General features: G+C 43.4%; 1 protein-coding gene across 2 annotated transcripts in view; it reads left to right on the top strand.

Moving 5' to 3' along the window:
* Window positions 1-15,250, top strand: part of TGDS (TDP-glucose 4,6-dehydratase) — a 78,501-nt gene that overhangs the window by 15,051 nt on the left and 48,200 nt on the right. For both annotated transcript variants that reach the window (XM_089680480.1, XM_089680479.1), the window contains exon 3: window positions 14,611-14,679. In XM_089680480.1, coding sequence (XP_089536606.1) covers window positions 14,611-14,679 — 69 coding nt within the window. The remainder of the gene's footprint in view (window positions 1-14,610; window positions 14,680-15,250) is intronic.

Here is a 15,250-nt window from a genome sequence, read left to right as displayed (position 1 = left end):
TACATTTGACCCCTTGATTGCCAGGAACACGCTCACTTGCACGCTAAACCTCCATTGCTAGTATAGTGTCCGATTGGATCAATATCTTTGATCAGATCAGCGCTATACCAGCGTTCACATTACTATATTATCCTCAAAAACGCAGCGTTCGCGGGATAAGCCCCGACACCTGCCAGCACCTGTGTTTAGCCCCTACGCCCCCCCCGCCCCTTCTCCCCCAGCAAGTGCAGTGTCAGTAGATAACTGTCACTTGATACATTACACACAAAACCGCAGTGTTCACAGAATCAGACCTGATCTCTGTTAGCACTTGTCGGTAAATTTTTTGTAGCGGTTCAAGCAGTTCCTGACATCCAGGCGCTCCTTTTTCCCGTGAGTCGCACTAGGTACCTGTGAATTTAGTGGCCAAAATGTCCAACCAAAAGTACTCTAGTGAAGAGGCCTACAGGATTCTGAGCATGTCAGGTGAGAGCGAAGGGGAAGACTCCCTGACAGAATCGGGCTCAGGATACGTAGACAGCAGCGGCACCCTGACAGATAGCTCAGACGACGGAGAAGAGGTCCCTGCTAAGATCAGGTGTACCCGACCCCATTCCCAGGTTGCTGAGGTGGTACAAACACATGATGACTCTCATATGCAGCAGAGTGTCAGTACTAGTGCCGCACTACCTTTTGGTGAACTGGCGAGCACTAGCGGCCTGGTCCATCCTGGTCTTATACATACCAGCACTGCAGTAACACTTGGTGACGTGGCGAGTCCCATAAGTGCAGTACAAGCTGGTGCGGTGGCGAGCACAAGTAGTGTCCCGCAGCCACCAAGAATTCGCAGACAGGCCCATAGAGCCCCTAGTATCTTTCCGGATGTGCTTGCAAATCCCGATTGGCAGCCCACAAATTCTGAAGCACACTTACTTCCCGCATTCACTGCCCAACCCGGAATTCAGGTGGAAACAGCTAATTTAAATACTCCCCTTGATTTTTTTGAGCTGTTTTTCACAGATGATCTTTATGCATTGATTGTGGATCAAAGCAATTTATATGTACGACAATTTATCGCCGCCAACCCAAATTCAAACCTTGCCAGACCATTCGCATGGAAACCCATTACGGTTTCCTAATTTAAAGTTTTTTTGGGCCTAACCCTCAACATGGGCATTAATAAAAAAAAAATCAATTACAGTTGTATTGGTCCACAGACCCGCTTGCTCATATGTCCGTGTTCTCTGCTGCCATGGCCAGGCATAGATATGAGACGATAATGCGTTTTATGCACTTCAACGACAACACACACAGTCATCCTCGGGGTGACCCTGAATTTGACCGGCTCCACAAAATTCGGCCCCTCGTAAATAACTTTAACCAAAAATTTGCAGATGTGTATACTCCCCAGCAAAACATCTGCATTGATGAGTCCCTCATTCAATTTTCTGGCCGCCTTGTAATCAAACAATTTCTCCCCAGCAAGCGTGCCAGATATGGGGTCAAGATGTATAAGACCTGTGAGAGGGCAACAGGCTATACATATAAGTTTCGGATTTACGAGGGAAAAGATAGTCACGTGGAGCCCCCCCTGATGCCCAGACTACATGGGGAGCAGTGGCAAGATAGTTTGGGACTTGGTGTCATCCTTTTTCCATTTGGGGTACCATTTATACGTGGACAATTTTTATTCAAGTGTGCCACTATTTAGACATTTGTTCAATCTTGGAATTTGCGCATGTGGCACTGTGCGATCTAATCGCCGGGGCTTCCCCCAACAGCTTGTAAATATCCATCTTGGAAAGGGGGAAAAAACCTGCTTGAGAAACGAAGAATTGCTTGCAGTGAAGTGGAAGGACAGACGGGATGTTTACCTCCTGTCTTCCATTCACGCAGATACGACCATCCAGATTGCCACGGCAGCTGGAGTTGTTGAGAAGCCCCTCTGTGTCCATGATTATAACCTTAATATGGGAGGGGTGGACTTCAACGACCAGATGATAGAGCCGTACTTAGTTTCCTGAAAAGCCAGACGCTGGTACAAAAAAGTGTCTGTTTATTTATTTCAATTGGCTTTATATAACGCTTTTGTTCTCTACAAAGCAACTGGACATAGTGAATCCTACCTAAAATTCCAGTTAGAGATCATCAGGGCCCTTTTGTATCCAGAAGGTGCTGTGCCCCAAACTCCCATCCCAGATGCAGTTAGCCGTCTGCATAAGAGACATTTTCCCGATACCATTCCTGGTACCCCAACCCAAAGAAGACCCCAAAAAAGATGTTGTGTCTGTAGCAAACGTGGAATTAGGCGTGACAGCCGCTTTTGTTGTCCCTCCTGTCCTGGCCTCTGCGTCAAGCCCTGCTTCAGCCTCTACCATACACTAGTGGGCTATTAGTATAGGGTACAGCACGGCACAGTTCAGGGCACATTTACACAGGGTCTCGAAAGATGTTAGGTAGTCAGGAAACTGGCTATCGCATTTGGAGAGACCCTACCATCTGTTTTAAAAATGTTTAAAGTTTGAAAAAAAAAGAAGTTAAAAAAAAAATTAAAAGTACAAATCCCCCCAAAAAATAAAAAAATTTAAAAACCAAAAATAGTTATATTTTTTTTTGTTTTATTGTGAACCATTTCTGTTTGCAGGAATACTTTCAGCTGCAGCACTGACCTGTTTATTCTGACAGCAACAGGAACTTGCTCTCAGAATATACATAAATCAGTGTGGGCAGCGCTGTTGGATGAGATTTTTCATCCGCAGTTAAAAAAAGAGCATATATGCCAAAGCATGGGGGCCAGGGGTGGCCAGTGGGTGGATGGCCCCTATGCTTTGGCATATACATTTAATATTTGTTGGCACATTTCATGTGTGCCCACCATTAGAAGTGGGTGGATGAAGGGAGGTTTTCTCATGGTGGGCATACCACCACACACTTCCTTGCAGAGATTTCAATTATAAAGTTGTTTTATTGAGTTAATGTTTTACTGTTAACCATTGTTTATTTCTTTGCAGGAATGTCAAACTGCAGCACCGACTTGTTTATTCTGACAGCAATAGGGTCTTGCTTTCAGAATCGACATAAGTAGGTGTGTGCAGTGCTGTCGGATGAGATTTTTCATCCGCAGTTAAAAAAAAAAAAGAGCATATATGCTGAAGTATGGGGGCCAGGGGTGGCCAGTGGGTGGATGGCCCCTATGCTTCGGTATATATATTTTATATTTGTTGGCACATTTCATGTGTGCCCACCATTAGAAGTGGGTGGATGCAGGGAGGTATTCTAATGGTGGGCATACCACACACTTTTTCTGGCGATGGGCTTTCGTGTAAAAGCATTCCTAGTGGCTAATTAGCTGCAGGATTGCTTTTACAAGCAGCGGGAGAAAATGCCCCCCCCCTCCCCCTCCCTGAGATAGCATTAAAAGTGATTAAAAAAAAAAGGGACAGTGTAAAAATTATTAAATAAATCAGAAAAAAAAGTACCCTCGCCCACCCGCGCACATGCGCACCTGCTGTCGTGAGTGTTGACCCTGTGCCAGTATGGAAACAGCGATTGCACCAGGCATGTGAGGTATAGCCACGAACGTCAGATCAAGGGCAGTAATTATAGCTCTAGACCTCCTCTGTAAATCTAAAATGGTAGCTTGTAAAGGCTTTTAAAGCGTTGCCTATAGATATTAAAAATGTATGCAGTTTGTCGCCATTGCACAGGGCATGCGCAATTTTAAAGCATGTCATGTTTGGTATCTATTTACTCAGCAAAGCATCATCGTTTATATAATACCAAATATTTGGCCAATATATTGTGTTTTTGTGCATTAAAATTAAAAAAAGTGTATCTTTTTTTTTAAAAAATTGCATTTGAAAAATCGCTGTGTAAGTAATATGTGAGATAAAAAATTGCAGCACCCACTATTTTATTTACTAGGGTGTCTGCTCTAAAAAAATATATAATGTTTGGGGGTTCACTTTAATTTCCTAGCAAAAATACTGATTTTTTTTAATGTGAACAAAAAGTGTCAGAAAAGGCTTGCTCTTCAGGTGGTTAGAAGAGTGAGTGATGTGTGGCATAAACTTCTAATGCTGGGCATAAAATGCCCCCACCCCCCAAAATAACCCCTTTTTGGAAAGTAGACACCCCAAACTATTTGCTGAGAGGCATGTTGAATCAATAGAAGAATTAATTTTTTTACCGCAAGTTTTTGGAAAATGACAAAAAAAAAAATTACACAAAATTGTCATTTAAATAATTTATTGCTCACACATGCCATATGTATATGTGGAATTACTCCCCAAAATACATTCTGCTACTTCTCCCAAGTATGGGGGTACCACATGTGAGAGACATTTTGGCAGTCTAGCAAAGTACAGGACCCCAAAATCCAATAAGCACCTTCAGGCTTTTAAAGGGCTTTATTTCCTCATTACACTTCCTGACTACCTATCACAGTTTCGGAGGCCCTGGAATACCAGAATAGCATCAAACCCCCCCCCAAATGACCAATTTTGGAAAGTAGAAACCCCAAGGAATTTTGATAAGAAGCATGGTGAGTATTTTTCAGATCTCGTTTGTTGCCACAAGTTTTTTGAAAATGAAGAAAGAAAACAAAAACATAATTTTTTCTTTTTTTATATTTCAAAACCTTGTGAGAAAAAATGAGATCTGCAAAATACCATGCCTCTTTTAAAAATTCCTTGGAGTGTCTACTTTCCAAAAAGGGGTCATTTGGGGGTGGGTGCTATCCTGGCATGTCAGGGCCTTCAAAACTGTGATAGGTAGTGAGGAAGTGAAATGAAGAAGTTACGCACCTTCAAGCTTTCAAAGTGGTCATTGGATTTCAGGCTCCTGTATGTGGCTAGGCTTCCAAAAAGTCTCGCGTGTGGTATCCTCATACTCGGTAGAAGTAGCAGAATGTATTTTGGGGTGTAATTCCACATATGCCCATGGCTTGTGCAAGAAATAAATCATTTAAAGGACAACTTTGTTTAAAAAAAAAAAAAAAGTTTGTCATTTTCCAGAAACTTCTGGAAAAAAAATAAATCTTACGTGGACACAATAGGCCTCTCAGCAGATAGCTTAGGGTGTCTACTTTCCGAAAAGGGGTCATTTGGGGGTGTTTGTTCTATCCTGGTATATTAGCAAATACCACCGAAAGAAAGCTCTATTTGTGTGAAAGAAAGGACATAAATTTTGTTTGGGTGCAGCTTTGCATGACCGCGCAATTGTCAGTTAAACTAGTGTAGTGCTGTATAGCAAAAAATGGGATAAATTGCAGTATCTATACCATAGTTTGTAGACACTATAACTTTCGCACACTTACCTTTGGTCCGCGCGTTCCTCTCGTATTCCCGCGCCGTTCTGGTCTTCAGGGAGGACTGTGAGAGGAGTTCGTCACGCTGCCCCGCCTACATCCTGGCTGCCCCGCCTACATCCTGACAGCTGCAGAGTCCTGACGTCCGAGAGGAGGGAGGGGGGCGGCCATCCGAGAGGGGGGGCGGCCATCCGAGAGGAGGGGAGAGGAGGGAGGGGAGAGGAGGAGAGGAGGGAGGGGAGCGGGCGCCCGGCACACAGGAGAGCCGCATCTAAATTTGTAAAGAGCCGCGGCTTGCCGACCACTGGCCTTGCGGGAGCCTAGCTCCGCGGGCCGGATTAAAAGGTCCGCCGGGCCGTATACGGCCCGCGGGCCGTAGTTTGCCCATTGCTGATCTATACCATAGTTTGTAGATGCTATAACTTTCACACAAAGCAATCAATATACACTTATTGGGATTTTTTTTATCACAAACATGTAGCAGAATACATTTTGGCTTAAATTTATGACTAACTTTGAGTTTACGATATATTTTTTATAGCTGAAAGTAGAAAATAGAGCTCTATTTGTGTGAAATAAAGGACGTAAATTTTGTTTGGGTAGAGAATTGCATGACTGCGCAATTATCAGTTGAATTAGTGCAGCGCCAAACAGCAAAAAAAAGGCCTGGTCATCAAGGGGGGTAAATCCTCAGGAGCTCAAGTGGTTTAAGTAGAACTTCACTTTCTCAATCAACATTGACTATTTTTAATCCTGATGCTGCTAGCCTTAGTAAATAGATAGGAAAGTGTATCATATTTGCTTTTTTTAATTCTTTTTTTTTTTTTATTATTATTTCCTGATTTCCATCCCTAGGCAAATGATGTCATACATTCCAGGAGTCTTCAGGAGGGGAGGAGGGGTTTTCTCAGCTAAGCACACCCTCCTACCTGCATGCCTGAGCTAAGGGCACATGGATTCTAGGAAGTAAATGCTACATGAATCATCTGCCTTTACTAAAGATGGCCACATCCAGAATTGCTATAGGATGTCTTTCAAAGTGATTTTTCATCAAACTAAAATATGGAGACATGGATGGATGGGGTGTTTGCTTTGAATATTAAAAACAAATTAAATAGTGTTTTTTGTTTGTGGTGCTCAAATGCAATGTAGTTCTGCTTTAACAATGAGAGTGAAAACAAGCAGTCAACAGTCTGCAGTATTGTTGCTGCCTCCTAACACTACAGCTGGTCTTCTACCTTGAATGAGGATTTGTAATAATAAACAAATGGATGTTCAGTACATTAGATTGTTCCTGTATTCATTACAGCAAGATTGTGCCCATACTCGATGCATACAGTGCTTAGTGTGTGTGTTCCTTATACAGTACAGGGCACAGGTTGGATATTCATAGACCTTGTATTATAGTTTTCTACCTTCAGGTGATTGGACACTGCAAAACTTTGCTGGATGCTCCCCCCCCCCCCCCCCCGGGTGTACTCCTAAAATGCTACCTCACACTCTGGGACCTCAGTTTTTTGCTAGTGTTCTTATGTGGTGTACTTCATCATTCTATGCTTAAAGTGGTTGTAAAGGCTCAAGGTTTTGTACCTTCATGCATTCTATGCATGAAGGTAAAAAATCATCTCTGTGCATCCTTCCCAGCCTTCCCTAATACTCACCTAAGCCCCCTCTCGATCCATTGATGTGCACTGGAGTCTCGGCTATCCTGTGACTCCCTCTCCTCATTGGCTGACACAGCTTTGGGAGCATTAGCTCCCACTGCTGTCAATCGCAGCCAGTGAGCCGATGAGAAGAGAGAGGGGGCGGGGCTGAGCTGTGGCTCCGTGAGTGAATGGCCACACGGAGCAGTAGCTGAGTTGGGGAGTGCATGTGCTCAGGTTCCCCCCTAGCAAGCTGCTTGCTGGCATGAACTATCTCTCAGGGATGTTGAATTTATATTGCCCGGGCGCCAGGCAGGTACTTGTTGTTGTGGTGGTTTTTTTTGTTTTTTTTTAAACCTTAGCCCTGCTCACCTGTGCTGCCGCCCGATTGCTTTCATAGCCTACAGTTCCAGCCTTGTGTAATCTTCAGGCCTAAAATGATTTTTTAAATGTGTGCAAAAAAACCGCAGAAATGGCTTTGCCAACGAAAAGTGATAAAGGATAAACCCAACACTCCCCTTTCCCGAGGAGCAGCCAATCAGTGCTCATTACACTGCAAGGTCTCTCTCCTCCCTGATAGTCCCTGGGTGCGGTGTTGGAGACAGGCAAGAAGGTGAGGAGGAGAAAAACATTTACTGTTTTTAAAATTGCGCTTTTTAAGTCATCATAACACCCTTTTGGTTTTCAAAGCTCCAGACATTCCTGAAAGCACCTCAGATTTAAATACGGTTTTGTTTAAAATTATTTTTTTTTTATCTGGACAAGTAGATTGTGATGAGGGACAAGTGATTTAAACCCCAATTCAGTCCCTGGACATGTAGTTTTTAAAAAAATGTCAACATCCCTGTCTTTGAATCTGTAGATAAGTCTTCTAAAGTACTTACGGAGTAAATTCATGCCTGCAAATGCCCGGAATAGCTTCAAAATGTCTGCAGGCATGTCTGTATTGCTATTTTCACATCACTGTGATATGCTGCTGTACTGGCCAGAAGGAAGTTTCGGTGCTGTGAAAAAATGCACAACTTGTTCTGTCGCTAGGTTGCTTCTGTAGATTGTCTGTCTGAACTTTAAACCTTCAGCAGTTTTTTTTTTTTTTTTTTCTGTTGTTTTGTTTTTTTTCTAGAGACAGACTGTCTAAAATGTTATAGTGAGTGTTTTAGATTCTGGGGGGAATTCAATAAAGCTGATGCCTACTTTTCTGGCGATAATTGCTCTTGTTTAATGTATTGCACCTAATACAAGAAACATGTGCAACAGTTTTGGTTCTGACAGCAACTCGTGTGCCAAATTCAGGTAGTTCTAATTCACATCACTTCTACATTGTTGCACAATGCCTGAGCCAAATTCAAAATAGAATACTAACAGTTTGCATCTTATGAAAGTAAAGCTAAATAAGACCAACTTAATTTTGACATACAGAGAGAGAGGCCAGAATGGACCCACAAAGATGTATTTACATTTATTTGTTCTTGACTCTCTAGCCTAAACATCCATATCAACTGTCATAAATATAAACTGCTCAAAAAAATTAAAGTAGCACTTTTTAATCAGAGTATAGCATCAAGTCAGTTAAACTCCTGGGATATTGATCTGGTCAGTTAAGTAGCAGAGGGGGTTGTTAATCAGTTTTGGCTGTTTTACTGTTAATGAAATTAACAACAGGTGCATTAGATGGGCAACAATGAGACGACCCCCAAAACAGGAATTGTTTTACAGGTGGAGGCCACTGACATTTTTTTGTCCCTACTCCTCTTTTCTGACCGTTTTTTACTAGTTTTGCGTTTGGCTAGTGTCACTACTGGTAGCATGAGGCGATGCCTGGACCCTACAGAGGTTGCACAGGCAGTCCAAGTCCTCCAGGATGACACATCAATACGTACCATTGCCAGAAGGTTTGCTGTGTTTCCCAGCATAGTCTCAAGAGCATGGAGGAGATTCCATGAGACAGGCAGTTACTCTAGGAGAGCTGGACAGGACCGTAGAAGGTCCTTCATCCATCAGCAGGACCAGTATCTGCTCCTTTTGAGCAAGGAGGAACAGGATGAGCACTGCCAGAGCCCTACAAAATGACCTCCAGCAGGCCACTGGTGTGTATGTCTGTGACAAAACAATCAGAAACAGACTTTGTGGCGGGAGTCACTTTGGGTGGGGGGCCCATGGAACCCAGCTCACTTTAGAGAGGTGGGGAGACCCCTGTCTCAGCTCCCCATAATCTTCTTATGTGTAAGTCACCCTGTGCCTGTTAGGGGTACAGGGTGAAATGTCCTGCTATTGTGTAGACATGTATAGGTGGGGGTTGTTCATTGTTTAATGCCATGTGGTTGTCCCATTGTTCTATTGTGTGTCTTGCTTGGGAGCAAACTATTATGGGATGTATGTGTTTGTGTATTGGCTTAGTGGGGAGTGTCTGCTGTGTGTCTCTTGTTACTAAATGTATTGCCCTGCCGTGTGTGTGTGTGTGTGTGTGTGTGTGTGTGTGTGTATGTATGTGTGTGTGTGTATATATATATATATATATATATGTGTGTGTGTGTTAAAATAAAGCAGTCTATCTCCTGGTTTCCTTCAAGTCTGGTGCTGTCTCGTCTTGTATGGCCATCGGTGGTGTCTGTGGATCTGTATTCGGACATGGAAGTGGGAGTCTAACAGAAATACCCTAGTGCAGTTGGGGTCCGGTTCCGTTACATTGGTGGCAGCGGTGAGATTGTGCTTCCAAGCAGTGAACATGTCCAAACCACCACCGGGTTTCAAGATCAGGAAAGGAGACGTCGGTCACTCCAGTGGAGATATGGACCTGGCATCAGAGTTCCCAGGGCTGCTGCGGACTGTTCTTGCAACATACCCCAAGACTGTGTCTATGGATGAGTACCTGGAGCTCAGGGAGCGGATTTGGGAGGTGCTTTGGAGAGGAGCCCTCCAGGTTGCTGGTATGGACAAGGGCAAGTGCTGTCCAACCCCAGGGGAATGGGCCAGGGACCATCGGAAGTTATGGATGCCATTCCTGGGAGAACGACCCCAGGAGCAATGAGTGACTGAGTTGGACAGGCTGGTCCAGCAGGAGATAGAGCTGGACAACCGATATCGGGCTCTGCAATGGTACACAGCAGGCATATTTAAGGGTGACAATAGAATGCTCTCCGGAGGGATATGACTTTGGTGGCCCTGGATTGCTGTGGGAGAGCCTTACAGATCTTTTTGTGTTTGGTGATGAAGGAGAACCTACCCTTGAGGACCTGCGAGAAGACAGAGAGGCTATGTTTGGTCCCACAGGGGTCTCAGAGCTTGAACCGGATCTGGAATACCTGCTGATGAAAGAACAGCATCTGGAAAGGGCATACAGGCAACTGCTAAAACATGTCCAGCAGCATGCCAAAGAATCGGCAGTGGAAATTCCAGAGATTGCTGTCCCTAAATCTGAAGTGCTAACAAAAGGGCAGAGCTCTGCTAGCCTCTGCCCAGCACTGGTAACATCTTCTGAGTTCCACAGATAGGCGATGGTGAACCCCTATCCCCAGACACTAGTTCCAGATTGACTTTTTTGTTGAGGAGGAACCAGCCGGTGAGCCTCCAGCAGAAGAGCTGGCATCAGGGCATGGCGTTGTTGATCTCTGCCCACAACAATCAGCACCGCAGGAGCTACAGGAAGAGGATGCAATCGGCACCTCGCAACGGCAGCTTGAGCTGATGTCCGTGGATGGGACTTCGGTCTCCACTGACACAACCCCAGAAAAGGGTCTGGCATTGGGACAGGAGGATGTCAGCCTTACTTTGACTTGATGGGCATCCCCCAGTGTTTGCAAAGTGGATGAGACTACAGTCACCACCTGGATACCCCAGGGATGCTGGGCAGTCAGCATGAAGGAGTCAGCCCAGCCACCCTGTCTTCTCTCCAGCGGCTGAGAGGACTTCAGGGAGAAGGACCAGTCCGTACTTCTCCACAGCTGCGGGTATGTTCTCAGAGAGAGGCAGAGGTTGGCTGGGTGAGTAATGCTTTGTTTGGGACAATTTGTTTGGGGAACTGTGTGGGTGCTGGCATTGGGGGACTGGAAGTACAGACTAACTCCGGAGTCTACCTGTCTGGGGTTTCCTCCTGTGTTAGTCTCCTGCTGAAAGGGGAGATATGTGACGGGAGTCACTTTGGGTGGGGGCCCATGGAACCCAACTCACTTTGGAGGGGTGGGGAGACCCCTGTCTCAGCTCCCCATATCCCTCCTATGTGTAAGTCACCCTGTGCCTGTTAGGGGTACAGGGTGTAATGTCCTGATATTGTGTAGACATGTATAGGTGGGGGTTGTTCATTGTTTAATGCTATGTGGTTGTCCCATTGTTCTATTGTGTGTCTTGCTTGGGAGCAAACTATTATGGGATGTATGTGTTTGTGTATTGGCTTGGTGGGGGGTGTCTGCTGTGTGTCTCTTGTTACTAAATGTATTGCCCTGCCCTGTGTATATATCTTGTATCTGTGTTAACATCCCTAGCGGTCTGATTATGTCCATAGTTCTGTGCTCAATGCGGTAAATTTTTCTGCATGGAAATATGTATTTTTTTTTTATTGTAGACCTGTAATTTTTAGGAATAACTCACTGAAATCTGTCCGAACAAGAGTCTAGTAAACATCCCGGGTATGTTAAAATTTGAAACCCGAAATCATAAATTATAATTTAATAAATAATCATAAAAAATAATAATATAATAAATTTAATTAAATAATATAATCAAACCAAAAACACTAAAATTTGAAATATAGCGCCAAATTCACACATCACTGAGCAAAGTCGCAAAATCGTTTTCAGTGTCTGATGAATTTCCCCACAAATCATTATCACTCAATTCTGCAAGGTTTTCTGATTTACTTTCGCTGTTCTCTAGCCGGTCTAAAACCAATTTTGACCTAAAGGGACGCTTTTTGGACGCCATGGACATTTCTCAGTTTCCAGGCAGAAAGAACAGTAAAAATGTAGGCAGGGCACAGGACAAAGCACTAGGGACAAAATGTATGTGAAATGGTTTGATACAGTAATGTTTTACTATGTGATTTTAGTGAATGTCACTTTTTGTCGTTTTCAAATTTCCCGCCGTTCCGTCCCCGTACGTCCCAATGTCGCAGGGGACGGAACCCAGAAGACAGATGCCGGCATCCGCCGGAGGTCATTACAGGGGACACTGCAGGAGGGACATCGCGGGAGCGCAGGACAAGGTAAGAGAAGAACAGATCCCGGAGCAGCGCCGCATGGTAAGCCCGAGTGTAGCTCGGGGTTACCGCTTGTGGCACTGAAACTTTACCCCGAGCTACACTTGGGAATACCGCCAGGGAGGCTACAATAAAGCAGTCTATCTCCTGTTTTCCTTCAAGTCTGGTGTTGTCTCGTCTTGTATGGCCATCGGTGGTGTCCGTGGATCTGTGTTCGGACAGGGAAGTGGGAGTCTAATGGAAATACCCTAGTGCAGTCGGGGTCCAGTTCCATTACAGACTTTGTGAGTGTGGCCTGAGGCTCAACGTCCTATATTGGGCCCTGCTCTCACTACCCGGCACCATAGAGCTTGATTGGCATTTGCCATTGAACACCAGAATTGGTAGGTCCACCACTGGCACCCTGTGCTTTTCACAGATGAGAGCAGGTTCACCCTGAAAAGGTGACAGACATGAAAGGGTCTATAGAAACTGTGGAGAGCATTATGCTGCCTGTAACATCATTCAGCATGACTGTTTTGGTGGAGGGTCAGGGATGGTCTGGGGAGGCATATTCATGGAGGGATGCACAGACCTCTACAGGCTAGACAATGGCACCCTGACTGCCATTAGGTATCGGGGTAAAATTTGGACCCATTGTCAGACTCTACACTGGTGCAATTGGTCCTGGGTTCCTCCATGTGCATGACAATGCCCTGTCTCATGTGGCGAGAGTATGCAGGTAGTTCCTGGAGGATAAAGGAATTGATACCATTGAATGGCCCCCATGCTCAACTGACCTATATCCAATAGAACACCTCTGGGATATCATGTTTTAGTCTATCCGATGCCGCCAGGTTGCACCTCAGACTGTCCAGGAGCTCAGTGATGCCCTGGTCCAGATCTGGGAGGAAATACCCCAGGACACCATCCGTCGTCTCAATAGGAGTATGCCCCTACATTGTCAGGCATGCATACAAGCACTTAGGGGCCATACAAACTACTGACTACCATTTTGAGTTACTGCAATGAAACTTCAGCAAAATGGCCTAGCTTGCTGCATCATTTTTTCCCTTTGATTTTCGGGGTGTCTTTTGAATTCAGTCCTCTGTTGGTTGATAATTTTTATTTCCATCGATGATGGGGCATCCTTACGTTTCTAACACACTACCCAGTCCATATCCGTATAGATATCGAGCATGATATTTTTCCCTATTGAGACCTGATGTGTTTTTCAAAATGTTCCTTTCATTTTTCTGAGCAATATATATGCTTGTAAAATAAAAAAAGAACACCTAGTTTAGAAAAAAATTTAAAATCTCCTTTTTTATATATTTTTTTTATTAATAATGGTTAATATTAAGCATAGATTGGGGGTATGCTCGCTTCTTGAATGTGCAAGGGACTGGCTTTAAAACCTCCGTATATAAGAGCTATCACTGTATAGCCAAATTATTCAATACTGAAAGATTGCTAGGTTAGTGTAATGGTTAGTATTTCTGTCTTCAATATGTATGGCTGTAGGTTCAAGATTGCTAAAAAAAAATTTATTTTCCAAAAAACTATTGTTACTGTTTAAAACAAATTTTAAGATTTCTAATTTGTTTGTTACCTCTTGTGAAATATTACAAACATGGTTATCTCCATCACATGAAACACAAAAGCATGATCGATGAAAAAAAGAACACTGAAATTCAGTACAGTAGCCACTTTTTATTTCTAGGGTTTTAAATAAATATCAGTCCTGTAAGGTATTTGTTTGTAATGTGATTTATGGACCTTAAAAATGATGAAATGCTGTCCAGTCAAAAACTGTGCAAATCAAACCCATGAAGCCTACACCACAGCAATTGTTTTCCCCCTTTTTTTTAAACTGCAATTTTTAGTACATCCATTTCACCTAGGTACATTGCAATAATAGAAAACAATAGGACAATCCCTTCAAATAAGAATTTTAATGACTCCGGTACTGTCTGAGACCAATTTCTTCTGGGACAATTCTGTTACCTAATTTACTCCAATGTGGAAGACTTCTCATTTACTTCCACTTTCCTTATAGCCTATACTGTATGGTGGCATTTCTTTATGAATTTATCTCAATATTGGTGACAGACAGTAAAAGTGTCACAAATAAGAACTACAAGAATTTGTTGCACACATTAGTACGAACAATAAAAAAAAATCACACGGGTTTAATGAATTTGGTGCCAGGCTTTCAACTACATCTCCCCCTGCCAGAAATGTGTTGCAAATGCCTTATTGCATCACACAGAGAATCCTTTTTGTATGGTTTACTGTCGACCCTGCATCGTTACCAGAGAGATATTGGAAAACTATTGTGATGTTAGTATTAAAATGCATTCTTTTTTTCAATATAATTCTGAACAGGATCAAATATAATAGTCCTTTCTAGGGATTATACATATATCCATTTTGTATATTTTCAATTGTATTTTTTTTAATACAAAACTTTTAGAATTTTTTTTTATCACTTTTTCCTCTGTTTTCAGCTCGATTACTGTGCTAGCTTGAAAAACCTCGATTCAGTTTCGGATCAGCCAAACTACAAGTTCTTACAGGTATGAAAAAAACGACATCATGCACGTTGTACATGCAATTTAGTTCACATGGTATATTGTTTTCAGTCAAGGCACTCTTTAAAATTATGGACAATCTTAAGGCACCCCCTAAAATTATGGACAGTCTTGAGGCACTCCATTCTAAAATGTAAAAAACTATTCTAATATTGTTACAGAATGCGTCAACATCCATACATGTACTACACCCAAAGTTAAAGGTGATTTATTCTTCCTGATCAAATACACTTTTGCACACTGACACTGACTAGTATTCCAATGTTTCTCTTCTTAAGTTTTTCTCCATCGCTCAGCTAATGTGACCCCAGCGGTGACAGAGAGGAGCAGGGGAGGGTCAAACAAGGATGTTGTGCAGACGACCAACATCCTCCTTATCAACTGATGATGTCATTGGTTGTTGGGATGCCGGCGCCTAGAAGGTCGTAATGGCAAACAATGAAAACCCACAGCTTTGTGTAACTAAAATGCAGGCTTGATCCACCTCCTGGCTTGTATACAAATTTTGGCCATTTTTTAGGCATTTTGCCAAGGCACCCCAGGTTGAAAAAGGCTG

Source organism: Staurois parvus, unplaced genomic scaffold (genome assembly GCF_062004578.1).
Source record: "Staurois parvus isolate SC_StPar_1 unplaced genomic scaffold, SC_StPar_1.0 ptg000243l, whole genome shotgun sequence".
Taxonomy (NCBI): domain Eukaryota; kingdom Metazoa; phylum Chordata; class Amphibia; order Anura; family Ranidae; genus Staurois; species Staurois parvus.
This window is presented reverse-complemented; position numbering and strand designations above follow the sequence as displayed.